Here is a 12,159-nt window from a genome sequence, read left to right as displayed (position 1 = left end):
ATCAGGCTCAGGCTGCTGGAGAAGAGAGGGCTCCGCCAGTCCCCCAGTGAGCCTGGACACCGTCTTCCCCATTCTAGTGCCAGGCCAAGGCAGGGGTTGAAGCTCAGCCCAGCCTGGTGCAAGGCAGCCCCTGTAGCAGGGGAGTCCCTGGCCACTGAGCCCAGCTATGGGCCCAGGCCAGGCCTGCGCCCTGCCTCAGGACCAAAACAGGTGGACACCTGGTCCAGGAACCACCTGGTTTGCCCACCCCTGCACCTTTGCTGGGTGCTGCCAAATATGGCAGCTGGCAGATGCCAGCAAGCACCAGAGCCGAGGCTGGGAAGCAGCAGACGTGGCAGCTTGTGGTCGGTTATGGGATAAAGAACCTCTGCACACCCACACAGGAGCTCAGAGAGTCCTAGCAGGAGGGGAGCCCAAGTAACACCCAGCCGGGGCACTCCCGGGCCCATCACAAGGTCCATCAGCCCCTCACAGGCCCCTCCACAAGCCCAGAGGAGCACAGGGGCACAATGGCAGGCAGGAACCCAATCCAAGGACACTCGTAACACAGACACCTTGTCCAGAGCCTCTCTCCCAGGGCTGACCCCACAGACCCGTGTCCAGGCTACGCCCATCCCCAGGAGCGACCCACAGCAGCTCTCCAGATCACCCTTCGGAATAAGGGGTTGATGCCTGGGGGAGGGACACATTATCGGATGCAGGGAAAAGCTGTTTGGGATTGCACAGAACTTGCTATGAGATGTTTAGTGGAGGTGATTTTGGGAGGAACAAGTGTGGAAAAATGGTAAGGTATGGGGATGAAAGGACCAGTTATGACCAGGTGGTCAGTACACTTGTCCGGCGCCTGATCAGCACAGTCTGTCCGATCTTATTAAGTTCCTCTTAAGCGCTGTCCTGGATGAGGGCTCCCTACTGAGTGTGCATGTGTGTGTGAAGGGTGGGAGTGCACCAGGGGGAATCAGCCCACGGGCCCCTGTGTCCACGAGGCAGCAACTGCAGCCAGTGCACGTGTGTGATCATCGGCAAAGATGAAGCCAGACCAGCCGGTGAGCAGCCTGGGAGCCTGGAGGAAAGTGGGTGGTGAAGGGCCAGCCCAGAGTGACAGCGCCTGTGTGTCTACAGGGTGAGAGCATGGGGGGTTTGGCAATGGGACCTGGAGCTCGGCTCCAAGATCCCAAGGAGCTGCTAGCAGGAGAGGAGATGTCCCTGAAAGCTCCATTTCAGAAAAGCACCAAAGCTAAGAGTAGGGGAAGGAAGAGGCCTGGCTGATGCACTGCGAGCATGAAGCACAGGGTGGCACTGGCCCTCCACGAGCTCGCTGCCATGCTGGGGCTCTCCCAGACCCATGTGTACAAGGAGGAAACCAGGACCTGTCACCACTGAGACAGAATAAATGACCACCTGTTGTGGACCTGGAGGTGCCTGTGAAGGCCAGCCCTGCTCTGCCCTGCCCGGTGCTGCCAGCCTCCCTTTTCCTCCACCACAGTTTTGCCAGCCCCACTCCAGCAAAACAATGCAGTGAGCCTTCCCTGGTGCCCAGTGCCAAGCAACACACGGGGTCTTTCTGGAGGGCGAGGGCTATGGCTGCTTTAAAGTGAAGCAGGATTTTCTGAAAGGCCCTCACCCCAGATCCCACCGCCACCTCCTTTCTCCATCAAATCCCTGCAAGGAGAGCAGCCGCTATGAGATGCCAAGGTGGCAGGCAAAGGAAACAAGCTCAGGCTTCACAGCAGAGTTTTATTGAAACTGCCACAGAACGGAACTCGTGCAGCCAGGCAGCAGTGAGCAGCGTACAGGCAGAGCTGCCCAAAACCACCCAGAGGGTGTCGCAGGAGGCCCAGAGAGAACCACACAGCTACTGCGCCCTTCGGGCCATCAGCATTTCCCGAATGTTATCTTCTGCTTCCTTCACGCTTCGCTCCAGGTACGACTTCTTCTGCTGCAAGGCAGAAAAGCCAGAGGAGAGTTAAGGTCCACCATGGCACTGACAGCACGTGCCAGTGTGCTGGGGCCAAGAGCTACCCAGGGCAGAGCTGCAAGCAGCCTGCTGAGGGCACACATGACCCTATGGGTTTCCTGAAGCGAGGACAGAGGTTATTCATTTCCAGAGGTATCCTGGAAGCATTAATATTTAGCCTGGGCAATGTTTACACAGACTTTGAATTTTGTTCCCTCTGAAACCTTCTCCTTGGAGCTGCTGGGGCTGTTGCAACAGCAGAGCTGCAATAAGTGGAATACATTAACCACAGCAAGGAAGGAAAAGGAAATCAGATCCTGTAACACCTGGAGCCCAGAGAGGAATGAACATGCTGAGGCCTCCTTATGGAGACAACAGCAAAATCCTTTCACACTTGGGTAAGAAAGGCTCTTTTTCCCAGCTGGGACAGTTTTCTAAACCCAGACCCTCCTTTCTATCAGAAATCATCACCAAATACATGTGTTTCCTTAATCATCTTTAATTAGACTAGGCTTGGCAGGGAAGCAGCCCAAAGCTGTGCATCCCAAGATAGGAATTCAGCATGCAGCTTTTTTTCCTGCTAGTCTGGGTGCTCCTAGGCGACTGGAAAAATCAGTGCTTGGCTCTTTTGACTATTTTCTCTGGGCTTCCAAACAACAGACACAACAGTCTCCAGTGGATGCCAGGCCGGCAGAAGGCACTGCTGTGTGAGTGCAGGCAGCCCTCGCTGCTGGATGCAGACCTCCTTTGGGTGCAGACCTCCTTTGGTGGCAGCAGGGAGAGCACCGCTCCAAATGCATTGTTATGGGCTGGGGGGAGCCTCCTTGAGGGTCCCCAGAGCTGGGCTTGTGGAGGACCATGAGCCCTTGGGGGCACACATGGGGCTCCACAGGTGGTACCTGCTGTATGCTAGTGCAGGGCTTGCTGTCCTCACAAGGTCCTCTTCTCCACAAAACCTGCGGGGGCCCACTGTGGCACAATGCTCCCACTACCCCACGGTGGTTACAGCCACACACTAAGCACCTTCCCACAGGCCTGGGAAGCTCAGTAGAGCTCAGTCTCTGGGCCAAGCTAGGTACCAATAAGCATTCGCAGGATTATTCTTAAATTACAGGAGTCCAGGCCTCAGCCTAGAGCATCCTGCCATAGGCTCCACTAATCGCCTCCCCAGCCACAGGAGCCCAGTATGGCATGAATGACCTCCAAAGCCCACCAAAACAAAGGACAGCTAAAGGAGGACAGAGGAGGTCCTCAGCACTGCTCAGCTGTGCAGGGGGGCTGGAGGAAAGGGTAAAAACACATGCTGCTCTGGGGTGCTCCCCCAGCTGCCAGCTGGCTAGAGCAGAGCAGCACCCATGGGCGCAGCCTGCAGCAAAAGCATGCACTGGCCTCCACTGAGCAGCACCCTCCTGCTACAGCGAGCAGGCAACAGGCAAGAACTGCAACGTTGATGCTCCCCTGACAGCCTCCCCCTGACTCCTGCAAGCCCACAGGGAGCTGGGACCCATAACGCTGAAGGAAAATTCATTAGCACATGGGACAGTCCTGCTGCCATCACTTCCTGATCTGTTCCCTCACAGCAGACCTGCAGTGACACTTCAGTAAACTCAGCTGAAATGCCCATGCCATGAAGACATCTCTTCCAGACCCCTTTCTAAATACTGAAGGGCTTTTATTTAAACAGTAAAGGTTGTTAGCGACAGCTAGGGCTGTGGGTACAGCAAAGGGCTCCTTGTCCCTCTCACGCGCTCCCCAGGCACGTGGGATCCCTTGGTTACAAGAGCTGCTTTTCAGGAAACCTCTGGGAGAGGAGGCACAGCGCGGGTTCCTGCTGCCAACGACTCGCTGACGCACAAGCAGGACTTCTGCCACCACCGTACTGTTCTCACGCTGTCCAGACAGACGTCGAGGGATTTCACATCTAGGGAACTGAATCTGAAGGCTGCAAGGGGAGATAGGTCCCGGAAAACCTGCATGGGCCCATGCCCCACCTCGCTCCGCTGATTGGAAGAGAGTGGCATCAGCAGAGCTGACTTCTATGCATTCATTTATTACAAATATTATTTTTTTTAATGCAAAAAAATGTCCTCTCCCCTCCCCCTCGTGCCCACCAGGCAGCAAGAGACATTTCCAGAGAGGCATTTTCCTCTGTGGGCAGCAGGCTGGCCCCAGCAGTGACCTCGGGAGAGCCAGGCAGCCCTGCTGCCACACAAGGAAGCCTCCACGTGCAGTCAGGAGCTGGCAGGCTGCAAACAACAGCTCTGTTCTCCTAACACAGTGGGATTTCAAACGTCCTCTGTTAGGAAGTCATGCTGGCAACCATTTGGGCCCCACCTCCCCAAGGACAAGGGACCCTGAGCACTAATGTGGCCTGATACAGTACAGAAGCATTCATGGCTGTCATGGCCCATGCGGATCCACGCTGCCCACTCCTGCACAGTGGCATACTCTGCCCTCCCTGGGGAGGGACGGGTGCTAAAGCTACACAGCTCATGGCAAAGGGACCTGGTTTAATGCCATTTCTTTACTTAAGCACCACCTGCAGTCCCAGGCAGGTGAGGGTTCAGGGAATTAGTATTTCCCTCAATCACTCCTCAGTCATGTAGTTTCTGGGGCAAGAGGATCTGGGCTGGTCCTGACGCTTTTACTCCTTCCTCCCAAAAGTAGCCTCATCCCTGGGCTCAAGGAGCATCCCTTGAGCATCAAGGGAAACCCTGCACCCACAGCTGGGATGCTGCAAACTTCCTGAGCTCTCCCGCAGGCTGGCAGCAAGCAGCGCCGGAGTCAGCACGGCAGCTGGCCCCTACTCTGACTAATGGCCTGAATCAAGGGGGAGCAAGGAGCAGACGGTAGCTGTATTTTCCAAGACACATAGCAGAAGCGAGGTGTTCCTTCCCAAGGACCTGTGGGCAGGCCTGGTTTCTGCTTCAGTAATCACAGGAGAAAGAGCAGGAGCTTGCGTGCAAACCCCTCCTCACTGCGATTACCGGGGTCTAGACAGGAAGCGCTGTCTCTCCCTGGTGTCCCTTCCCAGGGAGCAGCACTGTGAGCAAGCCAGCTGACACACACGCTGTCTACTCACACCAGCTCTCCGAGAGCCCAAAGACAGTCTGACAGCACAGTTCTTAAGTCACCGTGGAGGCTGTTCCAGTCCAGCCAGATCTGCCAGGCTGGTGATCTCTGCTCCCCATGGGAGGAACACCACCTCAGCCTTCCAAACCATACCTTCAAGCTTCCCTGAACTCACATGCACTCATTTGCACTTGATGTTGACTTGCAGCCCTAGTTAACGCTATGTCCTCTGACCCCACATTTTGGGCCAGCCCATGGCTGCTTGGTTTTAGCTCATCACCCAATTAGCTACATATATTTTCCTGTGAAGGTATGCTCACCGCTCCAAGTGTTAATTCTCTGTTGCCTGTGCCAAGGCAAGGGCAGCTAGCAGCAAGCTTCCAGTCCAATGCCAGAACTGTACTGCTGGTTTTGGTCCCTCATGAAATCAAAGGCTGCTGCTTTCTGCAGCCTCTGATATTACTTCTACACCAGTAACTCCAGTGCTCGCCAGTCAGGAGCCCAAGAGAACATGTCAGCGCACTGGCCCTGCATGGCAAGCCGCTGACTTCAGAGGCTGCACAACCTACAAGTTGCAGATTCAGAGCTCCCACCCGCTCCCCACACCAGCAGTGCCATAAACTGCCCCCACCCACCCACCCACTCTTGTGGGCCTCCGGCCAGACAAGATGGTTACCCGAAAGAGCAAGAGAGACCACTGCCTGAGTCACAGAGTCTCAAGGTAGGACTGAAAAAGGAGACTTGCTTTGGGAAGGCGACAGGGTGAAGGTGACACATGCTACTCAGCTCTCAGAAAAGCCTGAACTCACGGCTTACAAACAGGGCCACGCTGTGCAGCAAGGCCAGGCAGTGCCACGAGGTGCTGGCAGCTCCCCAGCAGTTACGCAAAGAGTGTGGCAAGGCGGCAAAGGAGGAAATACAGGCAGCACAGCCCGAAGAGGCTGGTTTGTCAGCCGATGGCTCTGGCTGAAGTGAGGGGCCGGTTCCTCCTCCTTGTTCGCGATTGCCACATCCACTTGCTAGAGATTTATTTACCACACTGCAAAACACACTTCTTGAGTGTTACTGAAACTTATTTAAGAGGCACAGCTTCTGAGCACCGCTTGGCCAGGGCAGTTAGCACGCACCCTCCCATCCCCCACCCCCCACTGGCCTCTACCGCCCTGAGGCTTTTGGAGGTTTCAGAAACACTGATTTGCGTACAATCTTCCCATGCAGGGAGGAATCACCTGAGGTTGCAGGTCCTGTCCCGTCAGCCCACAAGAAGCCTCTCCACTGCAGAAGCAAGGAAGGGGAGCCAAAGGCCTCCTTGAAGGTGGCTGAAGGCATGTGAGAAGGTAGCAGGATTTGCAGCTACAGATTTCCAGGCAGGCAGCACGCTTCGCGTGTACTCTGAAATCAAGACAGCTGCCCTGCTCCAGCACAGGACAAGCTCTTGCACCCTCACTTGTTCCCACCACAGGCCACCCACCAGTTTTCATCCAACCCCTTATTTATGGTGATAGCCCCTCGATCCCCCTCCTGCCCCATTCTGTCCCCACGCAGGAAGGGCACTGCCAGCTGCACTGAGACATGAGACCAACACACGGCTACTGTGACAGGCTAGCGAGGTCTGGGCCACGTGCAGAACACCTGATAGGGTGCAAAACTGCAGAAGATGCCCCCAAAAAGCCAGTGCAGTCAATGCCTCCCAGCCTGTAGTTTTGTAATACCTTTGAGATAATCCCACTGTCAACAACAGTCACCTTCCCTAGCCAGGTATGGCTGCAGCGCTTGGGAGCAAGACAAACCACAGCTGTGACGATCTACCTGAAAACTAGCCCAAAAGGAAATCTTCTCACCTAAATCTTCTTTCTGGAAGTAGGTTTGCCATGCTAATGGCTGCCTGGCACCGAGATGGAGGGCGAGAAGAGATGGCCAAGAACTCTTCTTTTGTGCAGCAGAGCCAACCCCACCACCTGGACCTCCCAGCACGTACCGGCGGGGTAGCTCTGAAGCTGGGCTCTGAGGCTCTCTTGCACCTGACCACAGATGGTGCCACCAAGCCTGGCCCTTACTCTCCCTTCCCAGCTCTTGGGAGCCTTCCCCACTTCCAAGTCTTCCTGCAGCCTTCCTAAACCAGGTGTGTGGGGTGAGGGGCTAACCTGTGTGGGGTTTCAGTACAGCTATGTAGAGTAAAAGTGCCATCTCCCATGCAATCAGAGATGCAGCGAAAAATAGGACTGGCTGCTCACGCAGCCCCATCCGAGAGGCAACACGCATCAATCTCCCGGGAACCCTTCCTGGGGCTGCGCGTGCAGCCAACAGCCCTGCAGAAGGAGCTGCACAGCCGAGCAGGGAGGGCACCACCAACCCCAGCCCTGCCTGCAAGGAGGGCAGGGCAGCTGCCCAGCGCGGGACCCCATTACCCCAGCAAGGACAGCAGGCTGCAATGCCCGCTGCCAACATGCTCCACTTGTAGGCAGCACTGGGCAGCTGCAGGCAATGGCTCTGGGCGGCTGCTGCCAGCCCCAGTTGCCTCTTCGCTTCGCCTGCATAAAAAGCACAAGCTCTTGTAAGCGCCAGCTTGACTAGTCCTAGCCAGAGGCTATACGTACGGCAACACCCCACAAGCCATCCCTCACTGCGCATGCTTCTTACTGATGCATACCGGAGCGGCGAGCCTGCGCCTTGGCGCTGGCAGTTACAGCAAAAGCAATCCATAAATACTCATCCCTGCCATTATCCTGTACCACAGCTCTCCCTTGCACTTCACGCCCTGTCACAGGCAACATTTGCTCCCTGACCAGCTCTGCGCTATTTGCTTTTGGCAGCAGCTGCGGAAATACTAGATTTAATGCAAGTACAATTACAGTTCACACGCCAAAGAAGAAAAAGACTTGTGGTTAACAGAGGTGGCCTGCAGCCTTTTGACATGGCAGGAAGTCACCTCCTGCCCGAGCCTCCCACCTCTGTTCCCATTGCATCATGCTGCTAGCGAGGCCGGTGCTTCACTGGATAAGCATGATGACGCACCTGGACCTTACATTCCTGGCAGATTAAAGAGCCAGCATCCACAGATTCCACAGCAAGAAAAAACTATTAATCAGCTCATCTTGGACAGGCTTTCGATGATCAAAGCAACATATTTCCCCCAGGACTGTGATTCAGACACCTCTGCCTTCAGAAAGTGCTGGTCAGCCACTGGCCAGATCCGCGAGTCTGCGGAGCCTTGTCTAGAGCTGGTAGTTCAGCTCAGTGTTTCACAGTGTGCATGCTCAGCTCCAAAAGCCAAAACAGCACTTCGGCTCTCAGCAGGAAACCAATACACAGCAGCCACAGTTTATTCATGCTGCATTACACCTCGTGCTCACAGGTGAATTTCCTGTTTCAAGTAGTGGTTTCTCATTCAATGTCTACTCCTTTTGCTCTTCAAATTCCACTTTTCTCTCTTCACCTCATCAAGAGAAAGAGAGCTTCAACCTCTGACCTGCAAACACAAATATGCTTAAACCCAAACAAAAGTGTTTCCATGGAAACTTAAGGATCTGGTATTGGAACATGCCTTCTCATTTCAGCCTTTTTTTTTTAAAAAAAAAAAAAGCTGCAGGCAATTTAAAAAAAAAAAAAACAAACCTGTTTTTCTACAAACTTGGTTTACATCCAACTTGTGAGAATGAAATGAGCTGGCAGGTTCCTTCCCAGAGAACACCTCCCTCCCCACAGCTCACAGCACACTTGGCTACCAGCCGCCAGATGCTGGCATCCCCACTCTTGCGCTTAGAAGGCTTTCGTCGAGGAATGCTGCAGAGTCTTCAGGCATGATGCAGTGCCTCAAATAGGAGCCCTGATACAATTCATCTTGTGACACCATCTCAATAAACCTGCTAGCTGAGAGTTTCTGTATCTCCCAAAGTTAACTCGGGTCATTTTTGTCATTCCTCGAGGGCTCTGTGCGTGCACTCTTTGGGAAAGTGATCAGCAGATCCTGAGATAGAGCTGGGACCACACGCTTGTGTGGGGAAGAAAGCTGCGCTGCCTGCACGCTGGGGGCCCGGTAGCAGTAGCAGTGTGAGCTGCCCTCGCTCTTGAGGCCACCACTGCTGTTAGGGTGGCTGGAATTGCCCAAACCCCCCTTGCTGGAGAACAGCACACTGAGCCGTTGTCACATGCACCACAGGCAAGGCAAACATTTTGGTCAACCTGAGATCACGGAAGATGATGGGCCTAGGACATGCGCTCTGTTTAACGGGATTTCACTTGGAACCCACAAATGGGAAGGAGGTGGACCTGCTGAACAGCACCCGGCTGCTTCTGCCTCGGGAGAAACTGAAATAGTGAGCACCAGTGATGGGGCAGGGTGGGGCCGCACCCAGCACTGGTTCTCACCCAGTGCAACACTGTGGCACATGTACACATTGGGAATTACCACGCTACAGCAACCACCAAATATTTAGATACACTTCAAGACTTTCCAAGTAGAGTTATTGCTCTCAGGAAGTTGCCCAGAATTTGCTCAAGAGTGAGTGAACTGCAATAGGAAGGGAGCCCAGCTGGTTTCTGATGACAGCTGCTGACAGAAGCACGATGATGCCATTTACCTAAGAGGAGAAGTGATGATTCAGATCCCTGGGTTTTCCCTTCGCCAAGTTTTCCAGAAGGTAATGGGGACCCTTGGTCACTTCAAAACCATCTGGATTAGAGTGAAGAAGAAAAGACATCAAGCATATGAGTGCACTTACCAACTTAGGAGACAACCTGCACCTGCCTGAAGAACTGCTGGTGAAAATCCACCTTCATCATGTATCGATCCTACCTACAGCACAACCAGCAAGGCTTCCCCCATCGTTATAGTAGTATCGTAGTGCCTTGAAACCATGAGGAACATACTCTGAAAAAGCTAATTTGGAAAAGCACCCACTGCTTTCCACGCTTGGTACCCAGGGAGGCCACCTTCAAGAAAAGAAGGGGCAACTTAACAGGCAGGAAAACCTGCCAGCAGAGCAGCCTTTCCTTCCCCAAGCCCCAGCCCCACTAGAAGCACACCGCACATACCTATTGTCTTCAGCCACAGGACAGCATTTTTAGTAGAGGTGGAGACAGTTGCTCTCTGTGACTGGGAAATGATGGATTATTCCAGTGAACTGCTGCACCCTAGCCTGATTTTAACTACTACAAAAGCAAGCCGACTGGGAACCTCTCAGTAGGTGGCAGCAGAAATACATTATCAACCCAGAAGATTCCTTTAGGGACACCCCTTCTTGGCAAAATTACCTGTTTAGAGCAGTTTTCAGAGGCACATTGCTTTAGGTCAGATACTGCACCCTAACCAGACTTATGACGAGTTGGGTCAAACACAGAGAACTTGTGGAGGGGAAACTAACCCAGATTCTGAAAATCCCCACATTTTGCTTTGGCGGAAGTGTTCCTCACCAAACTGCTCTTGCAAAATGTGGTAAGTTCCCTAATTTGGTGCCTTGGTTTCTATGGTCCTGCAGAACCAGTACGGCTCACTAGAATACCTCCTAGCAATATTACTTTTGCAAAATCATACCACACCTTTCATCTCTTGCAGTCCTTGCCAAACAAGGCCATTTTAAAAGAAAAACTACTTCCATAACTTTCAAAGACCCAACAAATCATCAACAAAAAGATTATGTAAACTCCCAACTAACCAGCATCCCCCCTGTAATTCAGACACCCTTGAACTCAGCTGCTTTGCAGGCAGGAAGCAGCCACATCCCCGCTAGGAACACATTTACAGACAGATGAGAGGAGCAACTGGGGCAGTGGGGCCAGCAGGAAGTCGTGACGGCCTCCCCGCATACCTGGCAAGCAAGGTGTGGCTTTATAAAGCTGACTCAGGGCTGGGTCAGGTCTCCTACACGCAGGAGCATGCTTTCCAAATAATGGTTTCCTGTTCTCCCCAGGCGAGAAAGAGGAGATGGGAGCAGGATGGAGGTTTATCAGGCACAGATAGTCCCCCTCCCCAGAGCTTCTCGGAATAAAGGACAGCGAGGAGTGACTGCATGAGCCTGGTGACTAAGGCAAGGACAGTGGCACTGGTTTTGTGACTCACTATTACTCATGCAAGGAGGAATTTGGAGAGGGACTTGCATCCAGCTCGGCTCATTGGTTTGGATACTTCTGCAGCCATAAGCACAAAGGAGAGCTTTGACAATGAATCAGACTCTGGTTTAAAATGACAAAGACAGACCTATCTACCAACTTTGTCTTAAAATGATTTCAGTGTAATCGTAAAAGCAGCTTAATGCTAATCAAAGGAAACAAACAACGTTTTCAGACCCAGATGACTAAGTGTAGGTTCCTGGATGGACAAAAGCATTTAGACACAGCAGAAGTGTTTTTTTATTAATGCGTAACGTATTTCACTTTCCCCTGAATTACAAAGGAATGCGAGCATAGTGGCAAAGTTTGCTTGAAAAGCTTTTTCCATTAGATTTTTTTTTTTCCTAAAAATCAGAGCAAACTGCCCCCCCCCCTAAAACAAGTTCTAGGATATGTTTATTTTGAAAGCATCTCTATAACTAGCTTCTAAAAGATTTAAAAGGAAGCAATCAACACCCATGTTAATTATTTTCCTGCTTTTAAAATCTACAATTACCCACCTAAAAATAAAGGTAGGAACAGTGAAAATAAAGAGTCATCAAGTTCCAGTTCTCCCTTCACGAAGCCTTTGCCCTCTCAGCTAGTTTGTGTGCTTACTTTGCAGTCTGCAGTGCAGGGAAGACTAACAAAGAATTACTAATTAAGCAGTTGCTTGCAAGAATCTGGGAGTTTGAAAACTTGTTGCAGTGAATGATTGCTCCAAATGAAAGATCCAGCCTGGCAAATGCATACCCATACACGTGATGTTACAAATACACGTCATTCCACCAAAATCAGAATCACCAACAACCACTCTTCACAAAAATGTGGCGAGATGTTAAAGTTTTTATAAACCATCCCAGCTCTAAACCAGTGGAAGACCCTTTTGGAGAGCTGGGAATCCCCTCTTAAATGTGATGATTTCTTCTTTCTACGCTTCTAAGATTACAACGTCATGTTTTGCAACCAGTGACTTGTGTATTATTTAACATAGGACAAGCTTCTTACACAATTTTCAAAGCAGAACATATTCTTATTTGATC

At 52.3% G+C, this 12,159-nt stretch overlaps 1 protein-coding gene and 1 long non-coding RNA gene across 5 annotated transcripts in view; both read right to left on the bottom strand.

Moving 5' to 3' along the window:
- PFDN1 (prefoldin subunit 1) overlaps positions 1-12,159 on the bottom strand; it is a 54,979-nt gene that overhangs the window by 20,094 nt on the left and 22,726 nt on the right. For 2 of the 3 annotated variants that reach the window (XR_015705282.1, XM_009460686.2), the window contains one exon: positions 1,718-1,939. The exons of the other annotated variant lie outside the window; for it this stretch is intronic. Coding sequence is in view for 1 of the 2 variants with exons in the window: in XM_009460686.2 (XP_009458961.2) it covers positions 1,856-1,939 (84 nt within the window). In the remaining variant the exon portion in view is untranslated. Of the gene's footprint in view, positions 1-1,717; positions 1,940-12,159 lie in introns of those variants that run through there. 3 annotated transcript variants of the gene reach the window in all.
- LOC148055497 (uncharacterized) lies at positions 1,946-10,830 on the bottom strand. Of its 2 annotated transcripts, none has more exons than XR_015705283.1 (3): positions 10,064-10,830; positions 9,610-9,701; positions 1,946-3,957 (listed from the first exon to the last, which is right to left on the bottom strand). It is a non-coding gene; the product is annotated as an uncharacterized LOC148055497 (long non-coding RNA). The 2 variants fall into 2 exon arrangements; XR_015705284.1 differs by lacking the exon at positions 1,946-3,957 and adding an exon at positions 5,692-8,498.

This window comes from Nipponia nippon, unplaced genomic scaffold (genome assembly GCF_047370975.1).
Source record: "Nipponia nippon isolate SJK-2023a ecotype South Korea unplaced genomic scaffold, ASM4737097v1 scaffold_21, whole genome shotgun sequence".
Classification (NCBI taxonomy): Eukaryota; Metazoa; Chordata; class Aves; order Pelecaniformes; family Threskiornithidae; genus Nipponia; species Nipponia nippon.
Note: the sequence above shows the minus strand (reverse complement) of the source record. Positions and strands in the feature narration are given on the sequence as shown.